Genomic DNA, 18,334 nt, shown 5'->3' with positions numbered 1-18,334 from the left:
TTTTGATTGTTTTGAAATACAAAAAATGACATATTATCATTTATTATGAAATATATCCATTTTCAAAATGTAATTTCGTAATCTATTTTGGTATATCAAAAATAGTTTACTATTTATCATCGTAGTTTAGATTTTGGTTGATTTCGTTATGTATAAAGAATAAGGTATGTATTTGTAGCTCTTTAGAAGGGACTTTAATCGAAATTAATATTAAAAGTGAAATGTGTTGGTTAAATATGAATTTAATATGTGGACGAATTAGAGAATGTCAAGTGGCAATGCAAGTTTGATCAAATCCAAGTAAGCTAGGGTGATTTTGACCAAGAGTCAAAGGAGCATTCGATCAGCCAACTTTGAACTCACTTTGAGTTTAATCTAAATAATTTACCCATGTTTAGCATTCAATCAATCAGCCTGAATTCACTTTGAGATTAACCTAAATTTGTTGCTCCTATTTGAAACAACTTCTTTCCATAGTCAAGTGTCTGATAAATCTTCCATGATCGAATATGATACGATCACAAATCAAGTAGCTGCAAAAAAAAATTAGAATCCATTACAATAATTGCGTATCTATAATGTACCCAACGGACACAACATGCGAATAATGATTACTATGGAAAACAAAATATTATGGGAAAATGCTACTTAAGATTAAGTAAACTTTACCTAAATCCCATAGTGAAAAGACCAAATTACAATGCATCCCTCATTTTTCTTAAATTATTTGATTTTCCCTTTTTTTTCAAATTTCCGATACATTACTTACTATGCTGATACATCAGGTTTTGAGTGTAAAACAATTAATGTTGTTGGGTTATTTATGGGTAGTAACGTAATTCAAGTTATGATTGGTTGTTTCAATCAATTACCGTGCTAATTAAGGCAAAGAATCTTTTAAAAAAAGAAACAGTTCTGACTATGAAGGAAAACTCAAAAACAGAGCATAAGTTCTAACAAAAAATTCAATCCAAATTTCGAGTTTCATCAAGCGAATCAAGATGAATATCGCGATACTACTGAGACATTCTGGAGTTTGGCAATCCGAGGTGAGTTATGAACTATACAAAAGTGATGGAATCGTAGTGGGCGACAATGTATCGTACTCGTCTCTAAAAGCAGCAATAGCTGTTGAATTGACCATAGATGAATCAGTAAAAATATTGAAATTCAATACATAGTCCAAGGTAACGTGTCTCCAATGATTATTCATAATGATATGGGTGTTTATCTTTACATAGAGTTGAAAAAGAACGAGTCGGGATTCGTAAAGTATCCCCTATGCATAACAACATCTGATAAAAAGAGACGTGAGTTACAAACATTCGACGCTACATCTGGAGCAATTGTTTGTGCCGAACCAAACACGAATGAGTCACAAATTTTTGGTTTAGTGGAATCTGATAATGCTGCAGTTTGTTATATATCAGAATTTGATGTGACGAACTACATAACTGATACAAATCGTGCGGAAGTGAAGGAGAATCAATTGTATAAGGACAAAGTAATACTAGTTGATCTAATGGTCAAATACAAAATTGATAATGAATTCAATTTCAAAGTTAAAAGATCTGATAGTAAAATGTATGTGCATTTGCTGAATTTGAAAATATGATTTTGTAGAGTTAATTTTCGTTGTTTAATATTCATGATACATACTGATACATACTAAGTATTATGTATCAAGTACAACAGTTAAAAAAATTACTGTAAGAATGTATCAGATACATAAGAATCTCTGTGTATCTGATACAGGTTAATATTTTTTTAATTTTACCTGTCATGATACATCATAACATTATGTATATAACTCAGTTCAATACTTTTTCCAGATGTACTGTTGATTTTGTAGAGTTAATTTTATTATTTATATTCACGATACATACTGATACATACTAAGTATTATGTATCAAGTACGACAGTTAAAAAAACTGTTGTAAGAATGTATCAGATACATAAGAATCTCTGTGTATCTGATACAAATTAATATTTTTTTTATTTTACCTGTCATGATACATCATAACATTATGTGTATAACTCAGTTCAATACTTTTCCCAGATGTACTATTGATTTTGTAAAGTTAATTTTGTTGTTAATATTCACGATACATACTGATACATACTAAGTATTATGTATCAAGTACGATAGTTAAAAAAACTGTTGTAAGAATGTATCATATACATAAGAATCTCTGTGCATCTGATACATTTTAATATTTATTTTATTTTACCTGTCATGATACATCATAATATTATGTATATAACTCAGTTCAATATTTTTCCCAAATGTACTTTTGATTTTGTAAAGTTAATTTTGTTGTTTATATTCACGATACATACTAATACATAGTAAGTATATCTGATACATGTTAACTTTTTTTTTCTAAAATTATGTAGTTATGTGTTAATATGCTATTCAGATGACTATTGTTGGAGAATGAAAGCATTTTGTTGGAAAATATCCGATATATTCAAAGTGAGATATTTCAATAGTGAACATTCATGTGCATTAAGAGATAAGATTTTCAACAAAGTTCATGCTACAAAGGCTTTTTTAAGTGCATTCACGACACCTAATTTGGTTAATCATAAAAGAATTCATACCCCTAATTATATATGAGAGGATATTAAAGCAGCGTATGGAATTGATATTACCTATCAATAAGCATGGCGTGCAAAAGAACATGCTTTGGAGATGTTAAGGGAGAAACCTGCTGATGGATATGGACAATTGCCTGTATACATACATATGCTAAAAATCATATATCCAAATTCGTACATAAGTATGCACAAGTCACCAATTGATGAGCTCATGTATCTATTCATAGAGTTAAAGCCATTGATGAGGGGGTTTCAATTTTGTCGACTTATAGTTGTTGACGGTGCTCATCTTGATGGACCTTATAAAGGGACATTTGTATCAGCTAGCACACTTGATGTGGCAGGTCTTATTTTTTGTTACTGTTATATATTGAATACCATTATATCATCTAATTTGACATATTTGCTGTGAATCTGATGAATTCTAATAAATATGTTATCGCTGTTAATATTTTTTTAGGTTGCATATTGCCATTGGCGTATGGTATTTTTGATACAGAAAATGATTCATCATGGACATGGTTTTTTTAGAACTTTAAAAATGCATTTGGTGAGAGGGATAATATATGTGTTGTATCAGATAGGAATGAAAGCATAATCAAGAGTGTAAACATGGTATTTCTCAATGTCCCTCACTTTGCATGCATATGGCATATATGGAAAAATGTGTGTACTAATTACAGGAGGAGCAAAGCTGTACTAAGTGACCTCTTCTACTCGATGGCCAAGGCATACCGAAAAGACGAATTCGAAAAATTAATGGCAAAAGTTGAAAAAATTGATCACCAGGTGACACAATATTTGAAAAATGCGAGGTACGAAAAGTGGTCGAGAGTTTATTCAACTGTCAACAGGGGGAGAATGATGACTTCTAACATCGCAGAATGTATCAATGGATGTCTTGTTGAAGCACGAAAGCTGCCTATAATTGACTTTTTGGAGCAAACGAGAATGTTATTTGGTGCTTGAAATGACAAAAATAGGGAAATAACAGCTTATACAAATTATACTTTGGGTAGGAAATTTGAAGATATCCTAGTATCAAACTCAATGAAGTATTCGAGAATGAAGGTACACACCAGTTATTTTTTTAAAGTAGATATCTACTTGATACATAGTTGCTTGATACATAGCTATATGATACATCAGTTCTGTATTTTCTGTGATCATTATTTATTGATACATCAGTTCTGATTAGGGCTGAACACGAAAAATCGAAAAATCGAACCAAATTGATAACCAAACCAAACCGGAAAAAAAACCCGACATTTATTTGGTTTGATTTGGTTTGATTTTTAAATTTAAAAACCGACTATATTTGGTTTGGTTTTGGTTTCAAGTCTAAAAAAAACCGAAAAAACCGAACCAAACCAACTTTATATATACATATTTTAAAAATTAAATTTGTATATATATGTGTGTGTATTTTAATTTTTTTATGAAAAAAATACAATTTATATTGAATTTTTATATTTTTGATCTTGGCCATGCTTTTGAATTATACTAGATTGGGTCAAAATATTTTGATGGACTTCTAATGAAATGAGTCCATCTTGCATGGTTGGACCCAAAGTAAAAGTAAACAAAATGTGGACTTCATATCATCATTGCTAAGAATAATTATGATCCTGAGTTTAGTTTTAGGAGTGACTATTCTTGGCAATACTATTTCAAATAAGTTTAAATTCAAATAGTGACTAGTGTCTACAAGGTGATTTAAAAACCGACAAAAACCGAAAAAACCGATAAAAACCGACAAAAACCGAATAGTAAAAACCGATATAGTTTGGTTTGGTTTGGTTTGACAATTTGAATAACCGACTCAATTGGTTTGGTTATTTTTTAAATAAAAACCGATCCAAACCGAACCGTGAGCACCCCTAGTTCTGATACATCAGTTCTGATACATATCTGTGATAATTATTTACTGCAGGTTGTTGCTTCATCAGAATATCTTTATTCTGTTTATGAGTCAGGTATAAGATACATTATGTGTCTTGAAAGAAAAATATGTAATTATGACAGATTTCAACTAGATGAGATACCATGTCCACACGCAATTGCAGTGTTGAAGATCAAGAACATTACAAATATGCACTCATACTGTTCTGATTACTACAAACTAGAAGCATTGGCAAATACTTATGAATTGTCAATGGTTTCAATGCCAGATAAAAAAGATTGGTCTGTTTCGAAAGAAATTTTGAAAGAGTTCGTCTTGCCACCAAGATATAAAAGGATGCGAAGAAGACCAAAGAAAGGAAGAAAAAAGTACTCTAGTGAGAAGATAAGAACGAGCACAAATTTTTGTAGTTGTTCTGGCCATGAAGTCCACAAAAGAAAGAGTTGTAATTTCATGCCCAAAGAGAAATGATATTTTTTTATGCCAGGATACATTTTATTTGGATCATGTCCTTACATCTACATAGTTTTTTTTACAGCGTGGGTTGTATTTGATACATATATCAATTAACCAGAATATTAATTGAATATCAATAATTGATACATGGAGGTTGGTAATTATTTTTATTGTAAGTTACTTGGTATTAATAGTAATTTCGAATCTGATACATGAGAATGACGGATACATAAACATTCGACTTATTAAGGATTGATACTTTAAAGGTTGTTGTATTAGTTTTCAATTGAATTGTGGTTGATACATAACATGTTGTATTGATATAGGTTGTAGATGTATCAAGAGCTGCAAAGCTTGAAACATGATAATCTGATACATAAATGTGGATGTAGAAGAAGTATTATAGCTTGATACATGAGAATCCGATATATAAAGTAGATGTATCAAGAGCTGTAAAGCTTGAAACATGATAATTTGATACATAAATGTGGATGTAGAAGAAGTATTATAGCTTGATACATGAGAATCTAATACATAAAGTATATATATCAAGAGCTGTAAAGCTTAATACATGATAAACTGGTACATAAATGTAGATGTATAAGAATCATTATATCTTGATACATAATAATCTGAAATATAGTCTAGATGTATTAGAAGCTCTAAAGCTTGATACATGAGATGCTGATACATAAATGTAGATGTATCATAATCATTAAATCTTGATACATTACAATCTGATGCATAAACAATATGTATCAGAAGATGTAAAGATTGATGCATGAGATTCTGATACATAAATATATATGTATCAGAATTATTAAATCTTGATACACTACAATCTGATACTTAAAGTAGATGTATCAGAAGCAATCAAGTTTGATACATGAGAATATGATACAAAAACAAGATGTATCATAAGTATTAAAGATTGATAAATAAAAACCTGATAAATAAATAAGAAGTCTTAGAAGCATTCAAGTTTGATAAATCAGAATATGATACATAAATATGAAAAAAACTTAAAAGTCTGCTAAATTGTTGAATAACAAAAAAAATGTTTACTATTGGTGCAAAAACATAATTGTACATTCTACTACTATAAAATTTAAAAAAAAACTACTCGACTTCGATCGGTTCTCCTTGACCAGGAGATATGAAATCTCTCTTAGGTGTTTTTGGATCGTCGTTGTCATTAACATAACCATTCTTGGCCTTCCGACAACCATACTTCCATAATAGTACGGCATATCTTGAACGGAAGAATTGGGCATGTAGTCTAGTAGTTGGAATAGAAATTCCATCACTAAGATGTTCAGCAAAAATAACGATGAAAATACCACAATCCCTGGAAAAAAAATGAATACACAACTTTAAAAAAATTTAAATTTGACACAATAATGATTTAAATATGCATATTTGTTAATACTCACAAGCTATCGCTTTCTTGTTGCGCAATTCCTTCAACATATTCAATACCAAAAGGGTGATGTGCTTCAAGTATGTTACCAGTTGATTTGTCCTTGTATAAATCAAGCGATGACCAATCAGTAGGTTCAGACTTCTCAAAAAAACCACTATCGTGAAGGGTATGTAGGTAGCATTACTGCTATCTTTTGAATCCCTAGGGAAGGGTTGCTACTTCTTCTTCTAGATGATGAATCATAGACGCGTATCAACCTCTGTTTTCAACACAACTACTGCCAGAACCCAATGAAAATCCACATCACAATTTACCAGGATGTATACCTCATCTACCAAATGTTAGGACAACCCTGCGGGTATTGAGAAACCTCTTATTATGTTCTTCACAGATCTCTCTTGATGAGCTACAACAGAGGCCCTTACCATATCTTCTTGGGTAGAAATGTCAGGTGGAATATGATAGTATCTTGTGTGTGCAGATTTGATAAAAATTTTGAAATTACAATTTGTTGTTGTGTATTGATACCGATTGTCCAACTGCATCTTGGATTTCTTTCGAATGTAGTAAAATATTACATCAATGTGCTGCATATTTTAAGAAAGTATTAGTCATACAACTGATACATAGTCACTAAACATAGTAGAAACTACTGTACTAGATGTATCTGATACATAGTATTTATGTATCAAATACTGTGTCTGACATGTAACAGATGCTCTATAAATAAATGATTACCACATCATTCCAGCATCTGTTCGGCTGTGACATGAGGTAAAACCAGTTCTTATCTCGAGGAAATGCCACTACAAAGTCCATTTTTTCAAATCCAAATGAAGAGAACTTGGATCTGTAATGTTCCTCCTTTGATTTCCTACATAGAAACTAATATTAAAATGACAGAACATAAATAATAAATATCTTGTGTTGATATAAGTTGTAAATGTCATACTTACTTGTTGTCATGAGATTTTAATAGTCCTTTATCTATCCATTAGGTGTATTCCCAGGTGAGCTCGGTTGGAGGCTGATAGCATATGCCAAAACCTTCAAAAAGGTATGTTTGATGCTTAAAAATGTCATTTTTTCCTTACTCTTTTCACTCGATCCAAATTTTGTTAGATACGGTGATTGTAAGATCTTAGAAGGCAGCCTAATCCTTGGAAAAGGTGTCTTCGCATCATCTGGCAATACATTGAGTTTTGATGGAAGAGTGGTAGGTAGCTGACTATCACGTAGTAGACATTCATCCTTAACTACTTGATCATGACTAATGGCAGTTAATGGCGTGATCGATAATGGAAGTCCAGATATTAGAGAATATATCACCTCTTGAGTTTCGGACGATATCGAGGTTAAAGTTCTGGAATCCTATTTTTTAAGAATTATGAAAATGTTATGACTTTAGTATAAAAAACTGTACTAAATTTAATGAATTAGATACAATTGAGGAATATTACCGATACACTTGGGTTGATTTTTTCTTAATCAATCTGTTGAACATGCTCTTCATATTGATCAGTCTTATCAACAGCCTCTCTCACATTTTTCATGGCATTATTTTAAATTTAATGTGTAACGTCAGTACTAAACTTATTAATATTTAATGTATCATAATAATTGATCTGATACATTATCTTTAATGTATTGGAATAAACAATCACTTGAAAATGATCTGCTCTAGTTGGTTCCATCTATTATGCTGATACATCTTCTGATTGTTGTGGAATAAATGATGGTTCTGGTTCCTATAAATGTAATAATAACAATTATTTAAGAAAATGACTACTGAAATGATACATTATCCTTAATAACTTTGATTCTGATAAATTACCATCAACGTATCAGTTGAAGCATGTTGTTGAAAAGATTCTGCAACATCTGATACAATGTTGTGTTCTGATACATCATTCACCTCTTGTATCGTGTTGGATTGTTCAACTACCTGCAAAATATAATAACATTTACTTATGAGATATGAGCATAAAATATATCAAGATCCATATAACATCACAGGTTTAGCAGATACAAGAGCTATGTAGCATCAGATTGGTCATAACTTTAGTTCTGGTACATTACTTTTAATGTATCAGTTGAAACATGATGTTCAAGAGATTTTGCAACATCTGATACAATGTTGTGTTCTGATACATCATCCACCTATTGTATCATGTTCGATGGTTTTGCTTCCTGTAAATATAATGACATTTACTTATGATATATGAACATGAAACATATCAAGATCTATATAGCATCACAGGTTTAGCGGGTACAATAACTATGAAGCATCAACTTGGTAATATGTTTGGTTCTGATACATTACCTTTAATGTATCAGTTGAAATATGTTGTTGAATATATTCTGCAGCATCTGATACAGTGTTATGCCCAGATACATCATCCACCTCTTGTATCTTGTTGGATGATTTTGCTTCCTGCAAATATAATAACATATACTTATGAGAATGATAAATACAATGACAATTGAATATCTGATAGATGAAAATAAAATGTATCCAGTAATTTAAAAGTATATCAAAATATAAATATCAATAATTACGTAATGTATTTACCTTTAAATTTTCCTGGACATGAGATTGGATATTTGCTGGAGGGAGATCATATTTATTTGGATCATTCTGCTCCTCCAATACAGTAGGTGCTTGTTGTTCTTCCACCACATGAAATGGTTGAACAAAATCTACTTTTTTAATTAAAAATGATGTGTCAGTCATGTAGTGCACTATGTTGTCCATGGCTTTTAAAATATCAGTGTGATTTGAATCAATTTTATTCTCTAATTACTTGAACTTTTGATCAACCTTAATACAATAATATGAAAAAACATAATGTATCAACTTATTAAAAGTATATTGTGTGTCTTAGTTCTTATAGTAATAACTTACGTATTTCTTTAGAGACTTCTTTATAGACTTATTTAATGCTTTAAATTCCACATGAATAATTTGATTCGAATGACCGAAAGATTCACCGCCTACCCCTGACTTTGCCGCAGGTTCTATAGAAGTAGAAACAGGCTTTTCTGATGGATTTGGTGATATGACATCCTTATCCATTTTAGTTTTTTCAACTTGAATGGTTTTTTATCAAAGGTAGTCTTCATTCTTTTGGGAGGAGGTGGAGAAGATGTATCAGCAATATGACTGGATTTTCTTAATAATTTTGTGGGTGGTTTTGTTGAAAAATTCTCAAATTCGGAGATTTCTTGAGGTTTTGTGAATTTAACCTTGGCAGTTGATGTATCAACTTCATAATGATGTTTACTGCCAGGAATGACAAGTGATTCAATTTCATCTTGAGATGGCACAATATTGGAGCATTGATACTGCAAAAAATATCATGAGAGGAATCATATGTATCAGAACAAATTCTATTGTATCAAAGGCAAGACTATAAAATGTATCTTAAATGTTAAGTATAATGAGTCAGTGTATACATGAGTAATCTTTAAGTACATTTAATAAGCAGGAGATGGTATGTTCATTTGCTATAATTATGAAAATGATATCATGAAATATACTTCACTGAAGATGGTAGACATGAAGGTCTCAAATTTTGGCTTGACGGCAATAACACGCCAATTAAGAATTATGGGAATTCGATGGCCCACTCTTACAGCAATTTCAAAAGGTACCTGAGATGCACATTCGTAGATCCATGCATTCAGAGCGTATGGCATACCGCCCAAATAATACATTTGTTTGGCATTTGAAAACTCCTGCCTAATTCTTTTTATCAATTTGGAAAATGCAATTTTCCCCCATGGGTATTTCGCATACCTACCATCCTCTACCATCTTAAAATCATCAACATAAATAGGTGAATCACCTAGTTGAGAAAAAAATAAAAGTGTGGATGAAGTATAGAATGACCATTTGAACAGCGTCTTCATTTGTTTCCCATCCTCCAACCAGAAAACGATGAACGAAACATCCTTTGTTTACCCCATTTTTTGCACCAAAGAAATATTTAGACAACAATCTACTTGTTGGTGCATTTGGGTACCAAAAATTATTGATATTACCGGTACATCGCAAACCAGTAATAATAGCAAATTTCTTGATTGTGAATATGAGTATATTACCCTGCATGTGACAAATATGCAATTCCTCTTTATTTTTTTGCTCTACCTTAAGAAGAGACATTTGATGATTTGCCCTTGAAAATTGCACTGTGGCATATCTAGCTAGTGACCAAATATGGTTTGTCGAAATAATTGTATAGCTTCATCACCTATTGATGATTTGAAATCATCAATAAAATTAGTCATATATGCAGTGCCGAATTTCAGGGAGTGTGAGGGGATCTTCTTGATGAAGTACTTCATTCCCTGCATTGACATGAAAACTGATTAAATACAACTTAATCTTGATACAAAAAAGGAAGTATCAGAAGCATTATAGCTTGATACATGAGAATCTGATACATAAACAAGATGTATCAAGAGCATTAAAGCTTGATACATGAGAATCCAATACAAAAACATAATGTATCATGAACATTAAAGCTTGATACATAAGAATCTGATACATAAACTAGATGTATTAGAAATCAGTAAATCTTCAGAAAAATGACATTTAAAAAAAATATATAAACAGGATGTATCAGATTCTCATGTATGCTTGATACATGAGAATCTGATACATAAATGAGATGTATTAGAAGCAGTAATTCCTGATACATGAGCATTTAATACAAAACCAGGATGTATCAGAAGTATTAAAGGTTGATACATACGAATCTGATACATAAAATTATATATATCAAAAGCAGTAAATATTTATAAAAAACAACATTAAAACAACATCTTATATGAACTCATACCTTTGGGAGATTAGGGCGTGATGAAACCCCTTCAATCTTCTTGTCGACTTCTTTGGGTGAATGTTGAACTTGGGATTTCGACTTTGATTTCTCACGTAGCTTATCCATCACTAATGGATCGTTACGATGTTTGGATCTAACCTCGTCCGGTGAAATAATTTTTTTTTGATTTTTATTCAACTGAGTGAGACCAACACTAAAAGATGGAGCAAATTCCATGTGTATCAGTGAACAATATGAGTAAAAAAAAATTACAGAAGAAAACAGAGGAAATCAAATAAGGTGAGAAAGAAGTGAGATACCAGTAAAGGAAAAACTTGAATATACCTTACTTAGAAGCTTGAAATTGAGTAATAGATAGACTGAAATTGGAAAAAAAAAACTACTGGCGATGAGGCTGAAAAATAGGCGAGAATTTAGGATGATATAAGGTAAAAGTGATGTATCAATGAAAGAGTGAGAGGGTTAAAAAAAAGAGAAATTTTTGATATTTTTTCAACTAGTAGGGAGTATCAGTAAATATGGTAATATAACATGTGTAAATGGATAATTTTCCCTAAGATTAAACTATAAATGTGCCCTTTTGGATGGGCTTTAAGTTGGTCAAACCAACTTATAAGCCTCTTTTTAGCTTTTGGACGTGTTTGCCTAATGTTAACTTTAAGCCATAAAGTTCTTAAAGTCAGTCAAAAATGAAAAGCTAGGATTTCTAACTTTTTTTTTCTAAGTGCTTAAAGCCATTTTGTTTGACCATAGAAATTACTTTTATATCCCTTATATTTTAACTAAATTCCCAAACTACCCTTTTTATTCTTTTAACCCTAAAATTCAAACACTTATTTTCAACATAAGCACTTTTATCCAAACACTCAACTGCCTATTTATAAAAATAATTTTCAGCACTTTAAAGTTCTAAAAGCACTTCATACATAAAAGTTATTTTTTTTAAGTTAATCCAAACGGGCTCGTAGTCTCATTTGTATCCCATTTGATAATTTCCACGACTTGCACTTGTAAGCTTTCAAATTGTAACAAGTTAAATGCTCTTTTTCTCTAATCAAGATGTTCATTAGTTTGATCGGAGATATCTGAATGAGAATGTTTTTTTTTATTATTTTATTGCCTAATAACTTATTATTTATCACTTGTTTTCTTATATAAATAGATAAGTTTGTAGCATTTAGTGATTAATTATCATTTTTATAATTTATTTTCCCTTAATTTTAAATATAAATTCAATTATTAAACTTTTATCACATATTATAGGTTAAACATGAAATAATCTTACAATTCTACATTTAGGACAAAGTAGAACAAAATTTATCACGATATTTTAGAATTATAAAATAGAAGTTATTGCCTTTGTTTAATTTTAAGTCACTTCTTTTTAGCCCATTCTGAAAACAAAAAGTATACTACTTATATTTAACTTTTTTTTTTCTATCATAAACTTCTCATTTTATATTTATTTTTAATGAACACATAAACATCTTTACACTGACAAAATTACAAATGTTAATGAACTGGAAATTACATTTTACTCCATAATAATACATACACACACACAAAAAAAAAAAAAGAGGAGAAAAATCAGATTACAACATATAGCGTGTCGTCCAGAGGAGCGTTGGAATAGCGCCAGAGAGGAAAGACGAAGAATTTGAAAATCAAACCCTAACGGCTATTTCTCTTAGACGAAATAATACTACCATCACTCATCTACTCTTTCTTAATTCATCTAAATTTCATTCAAAATTGTAAATTTTCTTCCATGGCTTTGTCGACGCCCGATTCAAGTCGCCTGAAACTCAACGCCGGCCCAAGAATCTCACGCAGGGTGAGAATTGTTGGAAAAATTCGAGGATTTACCGATCAAGAATCTGAAATATCCGGCCGAGATTCGAAGCCATGGGTGACTGTTTCCCGGCCCAAAGAGAGCTGTTCTGATTCATCTGGAAAAGTTACAATCTCATTCGGAGATGAAGGGAGTAGGTAATGTTTGTAGGAAATGGTTTCAAGTTTAATTTTCAATTGTTATGATATTTTATGTTTCAATAGTTTGAATTTCTATTGAAACAACCTAGATAAAGGTAGAGGGTAAGGTCTTCGTACATACTACCTTATGTTGTTGTTGTTGTATGTTTCAATTGTTTTGATACTTTATGTTTCCAGATCATGTTGGCTTAATTAAAGAATCCTTATTCATTAGTTTGTTTTAGCTATAAATGATGGACCATTGTTATTTATTTTCTTTCAATATGATACCAGCTAAAGTCGGTAAAGAATTTAGTTAGTGGTGGTTCAAGCCAAGGCAGAGGGTTTGACTGCTCCACTGCCAGTAGGCTAGATCCGTTAATGGATTTGATTATATGTTAGCCATTGGGTTGTTAGGTCCTGTTCTAAGTCCTAACCATGTGAGATTCTATGATTCCTTGGGCAAATTGAAAATGCCCATTTGTTAATGTATTTTGTACATCTCTTTGTTTCTTATGACATTGAATTGAGCTTGGTTTTCATTGGGTTAATGGTGCTAGGCATCCATCTTTCTTTTTTTGTTTTGTTTGGGAGGGAAAGTCTGATATTTTCTAGTTTTTGCAGCCGTAAAGATGTATATGAACTCGATAATTGTTATGAACACGACGAGGATAATGCTATAGTATTCTCAAGAGAGATAAAACCACTGATATCAGAAGTTCTCAGTGGTCAAAATGCATCCGTTATTGCATATGGGGCAAGAGGCAGTGGAAAAACCCACACAATCCAGGTCGGTCTTCTGTGTATTTACCCAACGAGTGGATTCCTTTTTCAATGTGTCTCCCTTTACCTATTCTTCTCTAATAATAACTTTCGGTTACTTTGAAACTGAGGATATTATTTCTTTATGTTGTAGGGTTCTGTGGACAAACAAGGTTTGGCAGCAATGGCAATAGCTGAGATCCTTTCGCAAACAAAGGATGCAGAGAAAGCAGTAATGGTCTTCGTTTCCTTTTATGAGGTGTTCCAGGATCATGTCTATGATCTTTTGGATCCTAATCATCCCGAAGTTCAAGTGCTTGAAGATTCTCAAGGAAAAATAAAGCTCAAAGGACTGTCTAAGGCAAGTTAAAGTAGTCTAATCCAATTATGGTAGTAAAATATTGACAATTTGCACATTGTTAAGGTTAAGATCGCTCTCTTCTTTTCTTGTATGCAGGCCACTGTGGATTCCATTTCACACTTTCATGATCTATGCGCTTGTTGGACCGCACCATGCTATTCAGCACAAAAGACACCACTTCAAATGCCCAAAAGGAGTCATAAAGGTTTGATGATACATATAGCATCTTCTGATGACATCCAGGGTAGTAAATGTCCCAATGTGATGAACTTTGTGGATTTGGCAGGTCAGCTAGTCCTAAACCTCTAAAAGTTGTAGAGATCTTCTCCTATACTCAATAATTGTTTTTTATTTATCTTCATTGTATTGTTGTGCTCTCAGGCTATGAGGATTCCAGAAGAAGTAGCAAAGATGGAATTATGCTTGCTGAAAGTACAAGAATAAACAAATCTTTGTATGCTATTATGAACGTGGTGTACGCTCTGAACACAAACGAAAAGCGTGTGCCTTATCGAGAAGGCAAACTCACTCGAATGCTGCAGGAATCTCTTGGAGGCTCCAATCTTGTTTTGTTGCTTACCTGCTTGGTAATGACTTCTCATTTTTACATGGTTGATATTCTGTGTAGAACTGTAGATGCAAAAGTTGCTTGGGAAGATTTATTTTCTCACCCTTCCATTTTTTTAATAGAATCCAATTCCTTGCCAAGATACTCTTTATGTGGTAAGTTTGGCTTCACGATCTTGTCAAAGCACTGGCCAGATTTTGACAAGCTCTGCAATGAAAAGTAAAAAGCACACTAATCAACAAGTACGACTAATGGGTACCCCATTGTCTGGGAAAAAGAACAACTCTGCTTGCAATTTAACAGGAAGGTATTGCTACATGGCACATCATATAATGAATTAGCATATATTGCTTACTGACTGATGTGTACTGAAACATTTGCTTCTGTGCTTTCATTGAAGGAAATTATTCAGTGAGAGAAAAGTTGTCATCTCTAAGCAGGTAACCAACCATGCATCTATTGTTTTTGTCCAGACATAGTTTTATCCTTTTCGGTTCTGATTCCTGTATAATTGGTTGGATTACCTGTTTAAAAAGAATAGTTTACTTACAAGACCGCTACTTTAGTTGTCAACTTATCCGATTTGTAGTTTGTACCTCTATGTTTTAGGGTGTGAAATATAAACTTCTTCGCTGCACAAAGTCTTCTCCCTTGCTTCTGAAAATGTTGCTTTTAACTCTTCAGTCAGGTTTTTTGGTTCAATAAAATGATGGAAATTATTCTTGTTTGGCTGAAATCAATTGGCAATTTTCTATATAGCATTTCAATGTGTCATTGATTCATACCTTAACATGTTATTGATTCATAGGATGAAGTCACCTCAGCTACAAAGTTTAAGCCTCTTTCAAAAAATGCTTCAAGCATTACCTCTTCCTTTCATAAAAAGGTACAGGACTTAATCAGTTGAAGCATTGGCTTATTAAAAAGATGTTAACATATCATTCCTTGTCTAGTTATGCCATGTTGAACTTGTATACTGTTATGTATTGCTAGACTTCTCAAGACAAGTCCAATTCAGATAGTTCTGGAGCCTTGATATTATCAGCAGAAAATGTAAGTGTTCTTAAATTTTGTGAATGCATTTCTGTTCCTTCTGTTTTTTGTTGTTCTGAGGGCTATGCATGGGCTTAACTAATATATTAGTTTCAGGAAATCCCAAGTGCTTTCAAGGAAACAATGTCTGTTAAAAAAATGGAAAAGGTAAGGCAACTTATATTTGGTTGTACAGTAATCATTTAGTTCACATTTTTAGTGAGGTACTACTGATGCACTTTATTGAATTGGAGTTATCTGTGTACTAAGAATTATCTTTGCATCCCAGGAGGCCTCTCCACCAAATAAAGCAATGGATTTAGAAGTTACTTCCGAAGTTCATTGTGATATCAAAGAAATAATCTCTTTTCCAGATGATGGTAGGTTGTGTCACAAGTTGGTTATACAGTGCTTAATATAAACTTACATTCACTTATATTTTTTTCACGTATGCTAACGCCTTGCAGGTACTGTTGGTATAGAGAAGAAAAACGAAGACATGAACATAGACAAAGTTGGATCACCACCACTAAGTGCAAGACTTAGAGAAATAACGAATAATTTACGGTTGTTGGAGGCTTCAACTCCTTTGCATGTACTGATGCCAAAGCAATCGGATGTATCCCAAGGAACGCTTGAAAGTTGTGACATTATAGAACCTAAAACCCCCAAAACTGAAACTGATGTGAGAACTTTCGAGATTGTCAAGTATAGTAGTCCTTGGGAGAGATTTCATACCCGCAGTTCTGGAGTAAAGGTAGTGATTTAGAATAGTTTTTAAGCATTTTGTTTTTTTATGCTACTTCCAACTCATTCAATCACCTTTTCATTGTGCAGAATTGCCTTGTCCAAGAATTTCTGAATTTTTTAAATACTGCAAGCAAGTAAGTGAACGATTTCCCATGTAACCGGTTCTCCTCTTTACATATCATTTTTTTTCCTTTTGATTTTGGTTGTCAATTTTTTGCTGACTAAGATTTTCCTTCTCATCATATTTTTACCGCATTCCAAAATACAATAAGACTTGGAAGTTCTCAAGCAATATGTCCCTGTCCAGCTTTCACTTTTTTTTTGCAACGTCTTCCTTTAAAGTTCTAACGCAGAAACTTGGAAGTTTTTAAAGGGAAAAAACCTTCATGTTGTGTTACCTTAAGTAGAAAAAGACAAGTTAAGTAGCAATCTTGAATATTTACTTCTCAAACTATCTTTTGCTGTCCAGTTTTCACCTTTCTGCAACAGCTTCTTTTTTAGTTGCAAAGCATTAAGCGTTAAAAGCTGCAAGACGGTAGCAACCTTAATGTTATCTTATCTTAAGCAACAAACCACAAGTTCCCACAGTTCTTTCATTCTCGGTAGTCTTTAGCCAGAATTAGAACTAGTCTTATAATCTGCTTTGGTGCTGCGACTTTGGAAGGATGGTCACCAAGTACAAAGGTCAAAGGGGGCGGATGTTTGATAATTGGTTATCAATATATATGTTAATTCTATGTGGTGTGTGCGTGGGCTAATTTTAACACTTCTTTCTCTCGTCTGTGATTACAGGGAAGAGTTAACAAGGATCCAGGTAAGCTTGCATTCCAATACTATTTTTTGTCAAGACTATCACATAATGGCTTACAAGTCAATGTAATATTTCACACAGGGCATTGGAGAAAAAAGAGCAAGTTACATTCTTGAGCTTCGTGAAGAATCTCCTGAACCTTTTAAGATGGTAAATATCTTGGAACATAATTCATGATTTTGCAACATGGAGAAAAAGATAATAATGATTGCACTTAAAATATTGATCTGTTTTATTAACTCTTACTCAGCTTGAAGATTTACAAGAAGTTGGTCTCTCGGCAAAGGAGGTATTTTCACTAATCTTTACTTCAATATCGCTCGAGTGTCCTAGCTTAAGAAGAAAAAAATGAATCTATGTGAGAAAAAGACATTGCTAGTAGGTAAACTTGTCAAAGTCTTTTGAATTGTTTGTTTTTGATTTGTTGTATGTGTTGATCTGTATTTGATATTAATTTTATCCATAGACTGAACCCTCTCAAAAGAGAAAATAAAAGCAGAAAAGGAAGACGTCTAGGGTTGAGGGAAAGCAAGAAAAGAACACGAAGAACTAGAAATTCACTTGATTTTGCAAGAACAATTTATGTTGAGATGAATTAAAGGACTTTCAAGTATTCAATCGATTTTACGTGAGCTTCGTTCTCTGGTTTCCTGATTTGATTCTTTTGCAGGTAAATGGCTTGATGAGAAGAATGGCTGGACAGCTTTTCATCTAGATTGTGAACAATAGTTCTTTTGCTGGCAACTTCAGCAATTCCATTATGTTCCATTATATGTATTCAATTATTCATGAAAAATACTTTTACTTGCTGTCCAAATCGCAAGCCTTTCCCTTCATTTATATCTATCT

The 18,334-nt window shown here is 32.3% G+C and overlaps 1 protein-coding gene across 2 annotated transcripts; it reads left to right on the top strand.

The window, feature by feature from the left end:
• Positions 1-12,834: 12,834 nt before the first annotated feature.
• On the top strand, positions 12,835-18,325 carry LOC129896160 (kinesin-like protein KIN-10C). Of its 2 annotated transcripts, none has more exons than XM_055971999.1 (17): positions 12,835-13,219; positions 13,826-13,991; positions 14,118-14,324; positions 14,421-14,610; positions 14,706-14,911; positions 15,015-15,199; positions 15,293-15,332; positions 15,701-15,778; positions 15,886-15,945; positions 16,042-16,092; positions 16,214-16,304; positions 16,392-16,681; positions 16,762-16,808; positions 17,467-17,488; positions 17,567-17,635; positions 17,736-17,774; positions 18,156-18,325. In XM_055971999.1, the coding sequence occupies exons 1-17, from the start codon at positions 12,999-13,001 to the stop codon at positions 18,198-18,200; spliced, it is 2,007 nt and encodes a 668-aa protein (XP_055827974.1). In that variant the 5' UTR covers positions 12,835-12,998; the 3' UTR covers positions 18,201-18,325. The 2 variants fall into 2 exon arrangements, with proteins under 2 accessions (XP_055827974.1, XP_055827972.1); XM_055971997.1 differs by having other exon boundaries at positions 16,036-16,092.
• The last annotated feature ends 9 nt before the right edge of the window (positions 18,326-18,334 follow it).

Source organism: Solanum dulcamara, chromosome 7 (genome assembly GCF_947179165.1).
Source record: "Solanum dulcamara chromosome 7, daSolDulc1.2, whole genome shotgun sequence".
NCBI lineage: Eukaryota > Viridiplantae > Streptophyta > Magnoliopsida > Solanales > Solanaceae > Solanum > Solanum dulcamara.
The sequence above is the reverse complement of the archived record's forward strand: the minus strand, read 5'-3'. Positions and strand labels throughout refer to the sequence as shown.